The sequence below is a fragment of the Electrona antarctica genome (assembly GCF_951216825.1).
Source record: "Electrona antarctica genome assembly, chromosome: 11".
Lineage (NCBI taxonomy): Eukaryota > Metazoa > Chordata > Actinopteri > Myctophiformes > Myctophidae > Electrona > Electrona antarctica.
The window spans coordinates 3,298,772-3,315,889 of NC_136792.1; the positions used below are offsets into that span (position 1 = coordinate 3,298,772).

At 43.6% G+C, this 17,118-nt stretch overlaps 2 protein-coding genes across 2 annotated transcripts in view; one reads left to right on the forward strand and one right to left on the reverse strand.

Annotated features, from left to right (window-relative positions):
• The window catches only part of LOC306931820 (uncharacterized protein), a 36,818-nt gene extending 33,570 nt beyond the window's left edge, over positions 1-3,248 (reverse strand). The window contains exon 1 of the mRNA XM_079513434.1: positions 2,999-3,248. Within this exon, the coding sequence (XP_079369560.1) occupies positions 2,999-3,064 (66 nt within the window). The 5' untranslated portion in view covers positions 3,065-3,248. The remainder of the gene's footprint in view (positions 1-2,998) is intronic.
• Positions 3,249-8,293: 5,045 nt separating this feature from the next.
• LOC306932990 (protein phosphatase 1 regulatory subunit 14A-like) overlaps positions 8,294-17,118 on the forward strand; it is a gene marked incomplete at its 5' end in the record, with an annotated part of 13,161 nt that continues 4,336 nt past the window's right edge. The window contains 2 exons of the mRNA XM_079514959.1: positions 8,294-8,363; positions 12,002-12,195. Coding sequence (XP_079371085.1) covers positions 8,294-8,363; positions 12,002-12,195 — 264 coding nt within the window. The remainder of the gene's footprint in view (positions 8,364-12,001; positions 12,196-17,118) is intronic.

Consider the following 17,118-nt stretch of genomic DNA (forward strand, 5'->3'; position numbering starts at 1 on the left):
ATTCAATTCAATGCAATTCGTTGAGGGCTTATGGTAGGGGAAATAGCCAATAATGCACAAAATAACACCCGACATAACGGGACATAACTACAAATAAAGGTAAGAAAGCCTTCTAGTATGGAATATTTGCCCCGGGACCCAAACTAGTGAAAATAGCCGATCTACAAGGTAACAACGCGTCGCTTCGCGCCGTAGACTTGTAGATCAGCTATTTCTGCTATTTTTTGGAAAGTATTTGAAAATGTATGAACAACATGGAATGACAATTTAGCAATTTCTTTGATTATCCCAGTCGATGATGTAAACATTGCGACAGGTCCCACTACTAATGGATGTACTTGGAAAAAGGAAAAAAATAAAACATTGTGTAGTCCAGTGGTTCCCAAAGTGGGGTCCGGGGACCCCTAAGGGTCCTTGAGAGAGTTCAAGGGGGTCCCCAGCTAAATGAGGGGACCCCCTCTTTAAATAGAGGACCGTAGCCTAATTCAGGTCAAACCGCGTGGGGGCCCTTGAAATGAAAATGGTTGAAAATCACTGCTAGAGCCGTAAAAATCTTCTCTCATGGGGGTCCTTGGCATACATTCTCCAAATGGGGGTCCGCAGGCTAATGAGCATCATTTTAGGGGTCCTTGACATGAAAAAGCTGGTGTAGTCTCTAGTCTGCGTATTTCAGTAAGTTGAAACTACTCACTCAAACTCCACTACACCTCAGAGGCAAATATTATTCAAATATTATTCATTGTACTATTGTACTATTCACACACACAAAAAAATATTAGAATAGAATAGAGATATTATGCGTTTTGAAGTAGGCTACATTTGTTCAAGTCAATTTGAGTAAATGTATACTTTTGTTTCCACTACTGAAAGTAACCAACTACATTTGATTTACCCATATAGTCTATACTGACAAGTATGCATTACAATATATTCAAGATATCCTAATCAAGAGTGATTTACTTAAATAAGCATGAATGAGTTACCATGCTTCTTTTACTTTGGTCCTGAAAGTAGGCATATTCATTGTACAGTATATGTTGATGCCAAATTTCTTTACCTGTAAAATTCTTAACCCATTCAGGACGGGAACCCCTTTTGGTGTTGTAAGCATTATGTTATACTTTAGCTATTGAAAAATAGCAGATCTACAAGCTCATAGTGCGGCTATGAGCTTGTAGATCTGCTATTTTTTGAAAAATCATGAAAATGTGGCACAAATCTTTGAATATATATTATTTCAGAATTCAACGTTTTTAACTCAGATATTTGCTTCTGGGGGGGTCCCTGGAACAACATATTTTCAGTTGGGGGTCGGCGGCCAATTACATATATATATTTTTGAGTGGTGCTTGACATGAAAATGTTTGAGACTGACTGACTGAACATAGAAACAGTTTTTTTTCCAGAAAACTGTCAGGATTTAGAAGGCATTTGTAGAATCATACTTAATAGGCTCATTTACTCACGTAGCTCAGCTGACAAGAGTAGTTCTACTATTACTCAAGTAAAAACACCTGATTACTTCCACCACCACTGTATGCAATTAAATCCGATTCCATTGTATTAGCATAACAATACATCACAACGCCCTGCATCATACACACTCAGACTAGTGGAGGAGAAGAATAATAATAATAACAATAATAACAATAACAATAATAATAACAGACAGTTTATAGACCATATAAAAGGTAACTTCGATGTTGACATCATTTGCATACATAATACAAATAATGATAATGACATAATGATCCGAAAGCAGAAGTCAGAAAAGATCAAATAGATCTATGATAGTCTTGATCCAAGGTTAACAACACAGCCCATCCTACATAATATAGGATATAATGGTTCACATGACGCTCGTCCTTGTCATGGCGGAACTTCACCCCGTTTTGCGCACCTCGCTACATTTACGACGTATAAAGTCTACATAAACGTTCAGATTATAAATATAAAGTCATGACCCACCAGAGCCACGGATGTTACAGTTGTGCTCGGGCGAGTAGAAGTACCCGTGCATTCCGTATTGTTCAATAAAACAGCATTTTAATCCGATCGGTGGCCATTTCCTCAAAAGGTTATCATGTAAATCAGAGTACAATACATCTCCCGGCCGATATGGGCGCGTAGTTGAAGGTATACGGCGAATAAACTGATAAATTGGCCGGCGATCGGATAAAAATGCTTTTTTATCGAACAATACGGAATGCACGGGAGTTAATGCCCACCCGTAGACAATCCTAACATCCGTGGCCACAGGGGTGAGAACTTTATGTTAGAAATCTGAACGTGTATGTAGACTTTATCCATGTAAATGTAGCAGGGACCGCAAAACGGAGTGAAATTGCGTCATGACTGTCATGTTTCAGGGCTTCTCTGCACATTGATTGGACCCAATGTCAACTTAAGAAGTCAGCTACAGTTTGGAACCAAATGGAACCAGTGTACTAACAAAACTACAAATTGAACCAATTTGTACACTCTCAGAGTTACATTAACATTGTTTTTTTACAATATAAATTGGGGGCCCCAGAGATATAAATGCCATTAAATGGGGGTCCGTCCGTATAGACAAACGCATGTCAAATGCATTGGTCTGTATACAGATGTAAATTAGCTTATGGCTAACTCTGGCATGTTGATTAATGAGCATCGTCTCTGTCAAATAAATAAATAAACTAAATTAAACGGGTTGAGAAATGATAATCACTGCTAGAGCCGTAAAAATCTTCTCTTATGGGGGGGTCCCTGCCATTATCTTTTCAAATAGGTCCGCGGGGCTAATATAAGTGTCAACTTGGGGGTCCACTGATATAATAAGACTAGCACCGTTTGGAACCTAGATGTTTAAACAGCCACAATACAGCAGCAGAAACATGAAACACAACAATGACAACTATAAGAAAAGGATTGAGTATAACTCAGAGATGATAATTCACATATAAATGAAGTGTGTGTTGTGTTTGTTCGTTGTTGTGTAGTTAGTTCTAGTTCCTACCTGGGCTGATCCATGGCTCAGAGCGAGGAGCAGAAGCACACACACCAACACCACACTCCTTAACATGGTTGATGGACACGCAAATAAACTTAATCTAAAACAATGTCGGTTTGGTTGTTGTTGTTGAGAGTTGAACCCGTCGAGCGTCGCGTCGTTTTCAGATCAGTGAGTTAGTGGAGAATAGAAACACTTCCTCCTTCAGGACTCTTTTGTGTAGATCATTCTCTGACTGGGAAACCAAACAGACCGGAATTACCTGATGAGGTGCTGAGGACACGCCTCCTCCACTCATTGTGTGTAGTGTGTGTGTGTGTGTGTGTGTGTGTGTGTGTGTGTGTGTGAGTGTGACTGTGTGTGTGCGTGTGTGTGTGTGTGTGTGTGTGTGTGTGTGTGTGTGTGTGTGTGTGTGTGTGTGTGTGTGTGTGTGTGTGTGTGTGTGTGTGTGCGTGCGTGTGCGGGTGTGTGTGTGTGTGTGTGTGTGTGTGTGTGTGTGTGTGTGTGTGTGTGTGTGTGTGTTTTTGATTGATTGAAATATTTATTAACTATAAAATAGCTCAAGGCTGTATTGCTGATTACTTAGCTTAGGACCCCCGCAGTGGTGTCCGGTTAGAACTTAAACCAGGATGCTTTGACTTCTGCCTTCTCCCTGAAGCCGACCCTCTATATATTCTCCAACCAGGCTTGTCACGATGACTAAGCCAGTTAGATCTATCCATATATGGTTCTATCCATATATGGTTCTACCATATCTATCGATATCAGCACTAGGTCGGCTCGGGCCCAAATATAGGGATTGTCATACTAAACATGTCATATATCATATAGCCCAACGTCCTAGTCAGAGTCTTCGTTACAGCCACCCCAGATTTCACGTTGAAATCTATACCGCATCCAGAAGACTCAGACAATTGTCCTTTCTTTCAGCTAGGTTCTAACAGGCCAGGCCTGGTAGTTGTCCAGCAAGGGAGGCTCTCGAAGATGTTAATCTCTCTCCATTAGTCTGCTGACGATCTGTGTATGCTCACAATCCAAGCTATTTGGCGATCAATGCTCCCTCAATATTATTGACTTGGTTTGGCTGTACGGCAGAAGATACCTCGGAAGATACAGCCACCCCGTGCAAAACTTGAAGATCTCTCATGATATCCACCCGAAGCTCTAGGTGAAAGCCTTCGTTACACTCATTGCCACCCCCAGATTTCCCATGGAAATCTGTACCATATCAAGAAGGCTTGAACAGTAGACCCCTCAGGCCACCCCAATACAAGCATACTGAGGCTTGAACAGCAAACGTCAGCCATTCAAGCCACCCCATTGAGGGCGTCCAAGCTTTGCGCTTTCTTCCTTTGATGTTACGGTGGGTCATAAAAACCTCAAGATCAAATCACATGCCACCCATTAAGGGCGTTCCCTGTCAATGGTTGCTCTCTCTCCTGTACATCACCAGTGCTCTGCACATCACCAGTGCTCTCTCTTTCCTGCACATCACCAGTGCTCTGCACATCACCAGTGCTCTCTCTTACCTGCACATCACCAGTGCTCTCTGACTCTAAGGGCCGGGGAGGTCTCACGGCTCCGAGATTCTGGCATCCAGATTCTGGTAACAGGGTGGGTCTCACAGCTTCGAGACGCTGCTGCTCACCTAAGGAGCAGCCAGGACCACCAGAGCGTTCGTGCTCTGGTGGCAACAGGGCGGTCTCACAGCTTCGAGACGCTGCTGCTCACCTAACGGAGCAGCCAGGACCGCCAGAGCTATCAGGCTCTGGCAGCAACTGGGCGGTCTCACAGCTTCGAGACGCTGCTGTACACCTAACGGAGCAGCCAGGACCGCCAGAGCTATCAGGCTCTGGCAGCAACTGGGCGGTCTCACAGCTTCGAGACGCTGCTGCTCACCTGCGGAGCAGCCAGGACTGCCAGAGTGTTCAGGCTCTGGCAGCAACTGGGTTACCATCTGGTTAGAATCTTGCCACTGAGTCATAGAAGCTATTCAAGGTATATGGGTTGTAAAGCCAGATACCTTGGTTCGTATGTGTCTGGAAGACTTCAGCATCCCGTTACTGCGGTAAGCCCTAATCCGTACTCAAGAAGGACCATATAAAATAGCTCAAGGCTGTATTGCTGATTACTTAGCTTAGGACCCGTGCAGTGGTGCCCGGTTAGAACTTAAACCAGGATGCTTTGACTTCTGCCTTCTCCCTGAAGCCGACCCTCTATATATTCTCCAACCAGGCTTGTCACGATGACTAAGCCAGTTAGATCTATCCATATATGGTTCTATCCATATATGGTTCTACCATATCTATCGATATCAGCACTAGGTCGGCTCGGGCCCAAATATAGGGATTGTCATACTAAACATGTCATATATCATATAGCCCAAAGTCCTAGTCAGAGTCTTCGTTACATTAACAGTTTGCAGAATTACAGTACATTTCAAGCACAAACTCAATACAAAGACTGTTAACTGTGAGTGGACGACCCAATTAAGCATTACACTTGTTTACAAGAGGGTCCACCATGTTCAATTCATCAAAACATTTAGAGACGTACAAATATACACTTCTATTATAGTCAAAGAACAGAACAGGAATTAATCATAATGTGTGTGTGTGTGTGTGTGTGTGTGTGTGTGTGTGTGTGTGTGTGTGTGTGTGTGTGTGTGTGTGTGTGTGTGTGTGTGTGTGTGTGTGTGTGTGTCTCTTTCTCTCAATTTCAATTCAAAGGAGCGTTGTCATGAGAAAACGTATGTTTACATACATTGCCAAAGCAGAAGTGGAACAAGACAATACAAATAAAGGTGTAAACAGAGAAGTGTTACATTAACACTTTGGGTAATACTATATATTTTTTTAATGTTTTTTTTGTGGCTTTCACCTTTATTTTATATGGAGGGACAGACAGTATAGGCTGACAGGAAATAGGGAGAGAGATGGAGGGGTGACATGCAGTGAGGGCCGTCGGGATTGGGAGTCGAGCCTGCGGCACACTGCCAGGCTGGGTTGCCAGCCAAGGTGCCTGGACCGCTGAGCCACGGCCCAGGCCGGGGTAATACTATCTTGTGAAACTATAAGTTTGTAAATACATCGAAGATGCGAATGTATAATCCATCCGTAATGGATGAAGCCTATAGGCCTGGAAGAGAGGTCATCAGGTGGTCTCCAACAACCTTCTTAGAGTGTTTCAACCCTCAACCAACACCAACACTCTCCAGTTGGCGGGTCAGCATTGATTGGCCAAGTCACTGCCCCTCTCCCCCAGGCTTCCAGCTATAGACAAGTCCACAGAGGGGCACCCTGCACGCAGCCACCACCGAGGTGCAGCCAGCACCGGGAGAGAGGGCCACACCTGGCCAACAGGGAAGTGAGAAGCCTGCCGGCCAGGTGCAGCAAACCAGTGCTGACCACACCCCAGTGACCGCCACGCCCAGGACCCCCCCCCCCACGGACCTGCCCACTGTCCTTTCTCTCCTGCCAGAACGAACAGGAAGCTCTCTCTGCCTTGTGTGTTCTTGGGGGACTGCAGGCACTGAGAGGTCAAAGTCGTCAAAGTCGTACGATTTGTCACACACGTTACCGCAGTGAAATTTGTTCTCCGCATTTGACCCATCTCTTGGAGCGGTGAGCCGCAGTCAAGGAGCGGTGAGCTGCAGCCGTGCCGCGCTCGGGAATCATTTGATTAGTAGATTTGACCCCCCAATCCAACCCTTTGATGCTGAGTGTCAAGCAGGGAGGCATTGGGTCCCATTTTTACAGTCTTTGGTATGACCCGGCCGGGGATCAAACCCCAACCTCCCAGTTTCAGGGCGGACACTCTAACCACAAGGCCACTGAGCTGGTCAGAGGTCATAGAGGTCTCTAGGACTATGGTTTTGCCTCCTGCCTAGTGTCCTCCTACGTCTCACCAGACTGTTCGTCTGTGCGGTGTGCATGTATCCGTCCTTGTCCACACTTGGCCTTACTCTGGTGTATTTGAGTCAATGGAGCCTTCTCTGCGTCTGTGTCACTGTCGTATTGTTGTCGTTGAATCTGTCCTATCGAGTCTATCTTCCTCCCCTCCTCTCGGGACTCGGGAGACTCTGGGGGTATTGCTCATTTGTACGGTCTGTAGCGTGCGTGGTGCCCTCTAGTTGCGAGTGCTGCAACAGAGGTTGCTAACCCCTGTTGCCCTGCCAGTCTTTCCTGGAGGTCAGCTGTCTCTCCAGCGTCACCGACCTTCCTCGGTTGACTTCCCTGGAGGTCACTGGTTGCACAGGGAGTTCAGTTTGTAAATACATTGAAGATGTGAATGTAATCCATTCCCAATGGATGAAGCCTTGGCCTGGAAGAGAGGTCATCAGGTGGTCTCCAACCGTCTTAGAGTGTTTCAACCCTCAATAATAACAATAATTTGTATTTGTTGCTTTAATAGCCTATATCAAGCTTCTAATTTAGACTTATCAACCATAAGGTATAACTTTTTTTTTTAATTTGACATAGGCCTACTACATCCTCCTGCATGGCTTCTGGCCCCAATGTGATAAATGATGGGTTGAGTTTATACAGCAATAATGAATGAACGAATTGATGTTGTCTACAGTAGGCCTGTATAATGTTTTGTTGTGCTGATATGTTGTCACCAGAAGATGGCACTGTTGCACTGCCTCTATCTATCTATCTATCTATCTATCTATCTATCTATCTATCTATCTATCTATCTATCTATCTATCTATCTATCTATCTATCTATCTATCTATCTATCTATCTGTCTGTCTGTCTGTCTGTCTGTCTGTCTGTCTGTCTGTCTGTCTGTCTGTCTGTCTGTCTGTCTGTCTGTCTGTCTGTCTGTCTGTCTGTCTGTCTGTCTGTCTGTCTATCTATCTATCTACAGTGTTATTTGTATTTATTTCATTTTATTTCTATTTTGTAAACGGGCCATTTATCGCGACCCATAAAAAACGGGTCCGTGACGCAAAAAAGGGTCCCGATCCTATGTTTGTGAAACAGCTGTGGGCTAGACTAGCCCCCTACTCTCTCTCTCACTCTCTCTCTCTCTCTCTCTCTCTCTCTCTCTCTCAGCCTCACACACATGCACACAGAGCACACGCTGCCACCCATTCATTCCGTGTGTAGGTCTTCTAACGTTATTTTCTCTCCGTTACGGTTTTAGGATGACATACTATTACCATGTTATAGCCAATTACTGAAGGTCTGGGTCTCTTCCTATAGCACTGTAGGCTATCAATTATTATAATATAGAATATATATTAGATCGGGCGCGTTTTCCAAAACCATAACTAAAGTGAGCGGTCGATCATCATGTCAGCGAACCGGGTGGGGAGACGAGTGAACAAGCTGCACTCTCCCAGTCCCAACAGGAGCCTCAACGGTAAGACAAATGAGTTGAATATGAAGAAGGGTACCCCAATGGAAACAAGCCATATATATAGGCTTTAAGCGGTCCTTGTATTGAATTGTATACTTTTGCCTGCATGTGCTTTTTTACTGTTAAAGTATTCAATCAAAGGCACGTTTAGTATAGGACGGTTATCAGTGTCCGCTTATTAGGCTATAAGCGACAATTTAGGCTTATTTTTCTTGTAAAATAGTATAGGTATAGGCTACGGGTTGCCTTTTTGGGGGTCTCGTTTCTAAAGTGTAGGCCTACTTGCTTATTTGGGCTTGATTCACCTTATATTATTATTATTATTATTTTTACCAGTGGTTGTCAAATATGTTGTTGTCATGATATGGACCTATAAGCCCCATCATGTTTAAAAAATCTTCCAAATATTCCCACTTCAAGATGTTTTGAAAACAGCAGATCGACAAGCTCACAACGCATTGTGACGCGTTGTGAGACAGACAGAAAGGTGACAGGTCTGTAAGTGTAACTCTGTATGATGCGTGTAGATCTGTAGTGTCTGTAGTGTCTGGATCAAAGAGCGTCTGCTAAATGCCTAAATTGTAAATTGTAATTGTAGCACGTGGTTTACAGCAGATGAGACCATGATTTCCCAGAAAAGACCCCCTGACACAACTGAAAGTGAAAGTTTACAGCTGCGCGTGTGCGTGCGTGTGTGTGTGTTTTGGGCTTTGTAAATAACACCTGCACAGGGCAGACAAATAACATAATTATTGTAGCTGCCGGGCAGAGACCTCTTATATCTCCATATTCAAAATAGTTTGTGTTTTTTAATTTCCCAGTAAAAATTAACGTCCTACTTGAACACACCACAACGTCACACAAAGGAATCAAAAGTATAGCACACATACATGCTCAGTGCGGTTCCCAAACGTTTTCACGTCAAGGACCCCCAAATTGACACCAATTAGCCCCGCGGACCCCCCATTTGAAGATAATACCAGGGACCCCCAATAAGAGAAGATTATTGTACGGCTCTAGCAGTGATTCTCAACCAGTTTAATTTCAAGGACCCCCCAGTTTGACATGCATTAGGCTACGGACCCCCCATTTAATGGCATTTCTATATCTCTGGGACCCCCAATTTATATAGTAAAATCTTGGTTCCATCTGTACACTCTCAGAGTTACGGACCCATAAGGGTCCATTTGGTTCCAAACCATAGCTGCGGACCCCCTGGAACTCCCTCAAGGACCCCTGGGGGTCCACGGACCCCTCTTTGAGAACCACTGCTCTATAGATCTATACAAGCTTGTAGATCTGCTACTGTTGTTCTTGTTGAATTTGAACAGTGAAAACAGTGTTGGACATGATGAGGTTTCCAAATGACAGAGAAGATACAAGTGATATAATTGTGATCTGCATGATCTGCTATATTTCCATTACATCTGATGTTGTCAAATTACTGCTATCATCTCAAAATAACTGCAATCTAGAGATTGTTATGATCATCGATTTGTGCCACAGGCCCAGTGGTGGAAAAAGTTAAAATGTTTGAGTGTTGCAAAAACACAAGATGCCCAGAACATCCGGATGAACCAGTGTACTTTATGGCTGCTCCAACAGTAGTGGCAACATTCCAAAAAAATATTTTTGACATTCCGTTTTTTTTGTTTTTTTTACCCATTTAGGCCTGACCTCAAAAATTAAAAAAAAATCTTCTAAATCCTCCAGTTTTCTGAAATAAATATTTTCACGATTTTTCAAAAATAGCAGACCTACAAGCTCGTAGCTTGTAGGTCTGCTTGTAGGTCTGTTCTGGGCATCTTGTGTTTTTGCAACATGAGCTATGAGCTTGTAGATCTGCTATTTTTCAATAGGTAAATTATAACACAATGTTTAAAACACCAAAAGGGGTTCTCGCCCAAAATGGGTTAATGTTGCCACTACTGTTGGAGCAGCCATAAACTACACAGGTTCATCCGGATGTTCTGGTCATCTTTGTAATGTTAGTGTTAGTAAAACGCAGGTAAAAGAAGAGTGACATTTGAGGCAGACTAACATCAGTCACTCTACAGTTCACTAAGAGGTCACCTTAGTAGAAGAGGTCACCTTAGTAGAAGAGGTCACCTTAGTAGAAGAGGTCACCTTAATAGAAGAGGTCACCTTAGTAGTAGCCTGGAACTCACCTATGCTTTTTATGGCATAGGCAGCTCCCGGCAGGATCCGCCGGCAGAAACTATGCGCAGCTGCTAGACATGAGACTAATTAATTAGAGCGACAGAGAGTGAGAGGAGTGTGTGTGTATATGTGTGCGTGTGCGTGTCAATTTAACAAAGGTGCAGACGATCAGAAATCAGCAGAGAGTGAGTGATGTTTGCGCTACTCTATGGCGAATTGAAGTGGACTCGGACCCAGCTCTGTCTGTCTGTCCGAGCACGAAAATAGCGTTATAGCATTTGTTCACCACCAAGTGTCACTGTTGCACAGCCTAACACACAGACACACAGAGGCCTGGGAGGAGGGCTTGTACAGTACAGTACAGTACAGTACAGTACAGTACAGTACAGTACAGTACAGTACAGTACAGTACAGTACAGTACAGTACAGTACAGTACAGCACCACTCACTTCAGATGATTTTTAGTAAAACATGTAGCTGTCCCTATAAGCCCCATCTGAAACTCTGAACGGAAATGTGCCAGGGAGCCTCGTATATATACCAGATTTGTGTTGTTAGAATGTTTTTTAAAAAAAATCATCCAAATATTCCCACTTTTTTCCCCAATATGTTTTGCAAATAGCAGATCTACAAGCTCACAACGCGTCGCAATGGGACACATTGTGAGCTTGTAGATCGCCTATTTTCTCACGGCCGAAATGAAGTGGTCAATGCATGTTTTGTAATAATAATAAATCAAACATCTACACGGTAACTAGTAACTAAAGTTTCCAAATAAATGCAGTGGAGTAAAACGTACAACATGCTGTGGATCCGAGATGTAGTAAAAGTTAAAACATTATATTGGAAATTGGAAATACTAAAAGTACCTCAAAACCCATTCTGGGCGGGAACCCCTTTTGGTGTTTTACCCCTTCAGGCCGGGAACCCATTCTGGGGTTCTGTACAGTATGTACAGTATTCAAAAATTACAATAATTTGATGCTGCTATGTAAATATTTGAAGTTTTTCAGAAAACGTTCATGTCAGGATTTAGAAGGATTTTTAGAATCGGCCTCGGGCCTACTTGAGTAAATATACTTAGTTACCAACGTTATAATAGTTTTGGATGTTTAGTTTTAGTTTTAGTTTTAGTTTTAGTTTTAGTTTTACCAGCCCTTTTCAATCCTGCACCTGAAAAATAAGTCAGGTGCAGGATTGAAAAGGGCCAGAGTAAGTATTGTGTAATAAAAACTCAAGAAAAGATTGCATTAAAAAAATTCTGTTACAGATCAAGCTATTAATATAATATAATGTAAAAAAAACCTGAAAAACTAAGGGCATTTTCTCTGTAATTTCAGTTAGTTTTAGTTGGTTTTGTAAACACACAATACAGTTTCAGTTAGTTTTCTTTTTCCTTTTCTAGATTTTCTTTTAGTTCAATTAACGCAAATGTTTTTAAATGTTTAGTTTAGTTAAATATATTAACCATTGCTGTACAGGCCACCACCCTGGAGGAGGAGGAGGGTCCCTCCCAGCCGTCCCCGTCCCTCCCGGGATGAGGGACCCCGCTACCCTCAGCCTGCCCAGGAGACAGGCCAGAGTCACAGTCAAGTACAACCGCAAGGAGCTGCAGAGGAGGCTGGAGGTGGAGAAGTGGATGGACTGTGGTCTGGAGCTACTCTATGCTGGCAGGGTGAGTAGAGTATAGTGGAGAAGTGGATGGACTGTGGCCTGGAGCTACTCTATGCTGGCAGGGTGAGTAGAGTATAGTGGAGAAGTGGATGGACTGTGGTCTGGAGCTACTTTACGCTGGCAGGGTGAGTAGAGTATAGTGGAGAAGTGGATGGACTGTGGTCTGGAGCTACTTTACGCTGGCAGGGTGAGTAGAGTATAGTGGAGAAGTGGATGGACTGTGGCCTGGAGCTACTCTATGCTGGCAGGGTGAGTACTAGTATAGTGGAGAAGTGGATGGACTGTGGCCTGGAGCTACTGTATGCTGGCAGGGTGAGTAGAGTATAGTGGAGAAGTGGATGGACTGTGGCCTGGAGCTACTCTATGCTGGCAGGGTGAGTAGAGTATAGTGGAGAAGTGGATGGACTGTGGCCTGGAGCTACTCTATGCTGGCAGGGTGAGTAGAGTATAGTGGAGAAGTGGATGGACTGTGGCCTGGAGCTACTCTATGCTGGCAGGGTGAGTAGAGTATAGTGGAGAAGTGGATGGACTGTGGCCTGGAGCTACTCTATGCTGGCAGGGTGAGTAGAGTATAGTGGAGAAGTGGATGGACTGTGGTCTGGAGCTACTCTATGCTGGCAGGGTGAGTAGAGTATAGTGGATAAGTGGATGGACTGTGGCCTGGAGCAGAGCCATATAATAGAAGAGTTGCGTTATTGAGGGGGCACGGAACAGCCCGGTCACGTGATCCCGGAAGCGCTCGGGCGCACAGCTGCGCTCTCATGGAGAGCCTGATTAGGGACAGTTTGTGCGCCGGATGTTGACAGACTGCATGGCTCCGTCTTTTTGGCAAATCTAGAACTTCCTGTTTGAGAGCTAGCAAATTTAAGACATCCGGTTGCTTTCAGAATAAAGCGTCGTAAATTAAATAATTATTACATTACATTATTAGTATTATTATTACATTACAGTTATGGTGAAGACACACATTATGTTTCTGTGTAAAAATAAGTAATTAAATAACGTAAAAAAGTTGTTAAATTTGCTAGCTCTCAAACAGGAAGTTCTAGATTTGCCAAAAAGACGGAGCCATGCAGTCTGTCAACATCCGGCGCACAAACTGTCCCTAATCGGCGTCCCCAGTAGCGCTACATGCCGCCATTACGCAGGCCCCATGAAGTCAACGGAGTTTGCAGAACTCTGTTTTTTCTAAGGCTCTGGCCTGGAGCTACTCTATGCTGGCAGGGTGAGTAGAGTATAGTGGAGAAGTGGATGGACTGTGGCCTGGAGCTACTCTATGCTGGCAGGGTGAGTAGAGTATAGTGGAGAAGTGGATGGACTGTGGCCTGGAGCTACTCTATGCTGGCAGGGTGAGTAGAGTATAGTGGAGAAGTGGATGGACTGTGGCCTGGAGCTACTCTATGCTGGCAGGGTGAGTAGAGTATAGTGGAGAAGTGGATGGACTGTGGCCTGGAGCTACTCTATGCTGGCAGGGTGAGTAGAGTATAGTGGAGAAGTGGATGGACTGTGGTCTGGAGCTACTCTATGCTGGCAGGGTGAGTAGAGTATAGTGGAGAAGTGGATGGACTGTGGTCTGGAGCTACTCTATGCTGGCAGGGTGCAGTATAGTGGAGAAGTGGATGGACTGTGGCCTGGAGCTACTCTATAGCCAAATTCCAATACCGCAACTTTCACACTCGCTCACTCCCCTCGCTCCTTAGCTCCGCCCCCAGCGAGGAGGAGAGGATTCGATGCGAGGACATAGTGGTGGAGTGGATTTGTCTCTAGAATCGGAATGTACTACGCTGTCATTTCAAAGCGACGGCACATTCCGCGATCACTTATGACGTGTATCAATTCAATTCAATTCAAAGGGCTTTATTGGCATGGGAAAACATACGTTTACATTGCCAAAGCAAAAGTGGTGGAACAATACAGTGTCACACAGCTGGATCACCGGAACTCCGAACCCAGAGCCGTACAGTCTACAGAATAGACTTCATCATTTTGTGCATGTAACCGAGGCCAATGTGTATACTTGGTAACATGTGCAACAAGGCTATTTATTCCTGAAATAGTGAATAAGCGCCAGGATGCGCACACTTTTATATTATATGATTGTGAAGGGAATTCCTGACCTGCCCGCAGCCCACGTTCCTTTTTGCTCGTATAAATCACCCCCCCTCCTCGGACAGTCCCTCCTCCGACGGTCTTTGCAAATAACGGACACTATAACAGGAATTAGGTAGTCTCTCTGACTTACATATTCAGTTACATTTTTGTCACCGTCATTCATAGCAGTCTGTGCATTCAGGCATCATGCACAGAGATAAATTAACTATAGCTTTTGAGGTGCGCACAATATAGCCTAATTTATATAGCCTACTTTTATTATGCTTATATCACACAACGCAATAAAGCCAGTGGCTTGTTGTGGTCCTTTCACTTTCACATATGTAGGCTATAAATAGGCTACTTTATCATTCTGAAGCTCTATTAATTCAGCGAAAATGTGTCTCTTCAACAAACAGCAAAGCTTTTTAGTTGAATGTGTGTGTGTGTGTGCGTGCATGTGTGTGTTGGGTCAGCGACTCAGCCGCAGTGGCCGGCAGCTAGTAAGCAGTGTTTTCTGTGCCACATGTGGACGAGGCGGACTTATGTCACTAGAGAAGGAAAAAAACATGTAGTGATGCGGAAATCCGCCGCGAGGAGACAAAATACCCCACCGAGCCTGCACCTGATGTACACTCGCTCTATGCGGTCTCGGAGAGCCCACTCGGCTCCACTCGCCTCCTCGATGGAGCACATTAACAATTGGAACTTTAACCATTTCCGGGTCAAGCTGGAATGACCCCGAGTGATCGAGTGGGAGTGAACGAGTGGCCGAGATTTTGCGTGCGTGCGTGCGTGCGTCAGTTAAACTCATGTTAACTCATTCATTGCAAAGCATGATATGTACATGTGATTGATCATACGGACCCATTTCCTAAGAATGGTGACTCAACCAGGCGATGCGGTGTCGTCCCCTTGACATTCTAACTCCCTTTACCGTGGAAGTTCTTGACTTCCCAGTAGCTGACAACAACATTGACGCGTCATCAATGACTCGTGATTATGAAACTATGGGGTCCTTGAAGAGAATACCCATTTTGCTGTTGCGCTATTGTGAGGCCACGGTGAGTGGCGCGCGGAGATCTGCAAACTCAACATGCTGTATGTATAATAATATAAATGAGACTGACTAAGTTTGCAAATAACGGCCCATGGGCGGTTATATGGACGAGGGCGGTTATTTGGACGAGGCGGTTATTATGCAAAATGATGTCAGAACCTGCAGCCGTTATTAGTGGGCGGCTATTTGAGTAAGGGCTGTTATTTGTAAATACACGGTATGCCGAGAACAGGGATCATCAATATGTCCATACATACGTGGTCCGTGGCAAATGTTTGCTTTTCTTTTTTTAACACACCATTATAATGTTCTCATTTTGATCATAATGCCCAACCTATACTGAACTGAATGCCAATAAGGCTCCAGCTTTTGTTCAGAATATGTATGACACGTATTTATTGGGACACCATTAGGAGTCCAACTAGTACTAGTGGTTCTCAAACGTTTTATTTGGAAAGACCCCTTTAACTCTGAGAGTGTACGGGTCCATTTGGTTCCATTTGTACACTCTCAGAGTTACAGACCCTGTAGGGCTATCTCTTCATGTGAATTATCCCACTGAGCATTGTTGTAGTCTAATAGACGTCTAAATGGCTAAAAAATTTGTCTAAAAACTGGGGTAAAAATAGTCTAAAAATGAAAGTTTTTTAGCAGTATAGGCTTAGATTAGACATTGAAACAACGTCTAATCTAATAAAACAACGTCGTTTCAACGTCTATATATAGACGGTCTACATTTAGACCTTGATTAGCCTGCAGGCTAATCAAGGTCTAAATGTAGACCGTCTATATATAGACGTTGAAACGACGTTGTTTTATTAGATTAGACGTTGTTTCAATGTCTAATCTAAGCCTATACTGCTAAAAAACTTTCATTTTTTAGACGTCTAAAAGATTGCTCAGTGGGATTACTGTATGCATACCATATCATGGTGAGAATCCCTGATGAAAGACCAGGGTCAGCTCCAGCAGTAGTAGAGGTAGTGTTTTATGTTCGCACTGGGAACACTGAAATAAGATGATATAATAATTGAGACATGACTAGAGCTGGCAGTATAGTGCCATCGCTCCTGGCTATCTCTCTCTCTCTCTCTCTCTCTCTCTCTCTCTCTCTCTCTCTCTGTGTGTCTGTGTCAGTGTGTGTGCGTGCGTGCGTGCGTGCGTGCGTGTCAGGGTCATTAATGTGATCGGCTCCTCCACTGTGTCACTACCGATCAGTGTGAGAAGACTATTTCTCCACAGCACATCCAGGCAGTGATGGAAGAAGTATTATATATTTTTTGTACTTAAGTAAAAGCATCAATATATTATTATAAACCCTATATTGTAGAAAAATAGTTTGTTATTACAAGTTCGGTATTCAAAATGTACTTGTGAAAGTACAAATGTATTGGCATCAAAACTAAAGTACCAACATTAAATGTAGTCATTTGTAGTCAATTTGTAGTCAATTGCCAAACTGTATACTAGTATAATGTAATAATAATCCAAATCTACAAAGTAACTAGTGACTACGCCTTTCGAATAACTATAGTGTAGTAAAAGTACAATATTTGCCATTTGGTGGAGTAGAAGTAAAAGTATTGAAATACTCCAGTAAAGTCAAAAACTCAAAATACCTCAATGTACTTAAGTATAGGCTACATACTGTACTTGGTTACTTTACAAAGTTTACATCACTGCATAAAGGGGTCATATCAGGGCTACGGATCGTCTTAAATGCTGGATATTAACCCATTTAGGCCTGAAAAAAAAACGTTCGCTCTGAAAGAA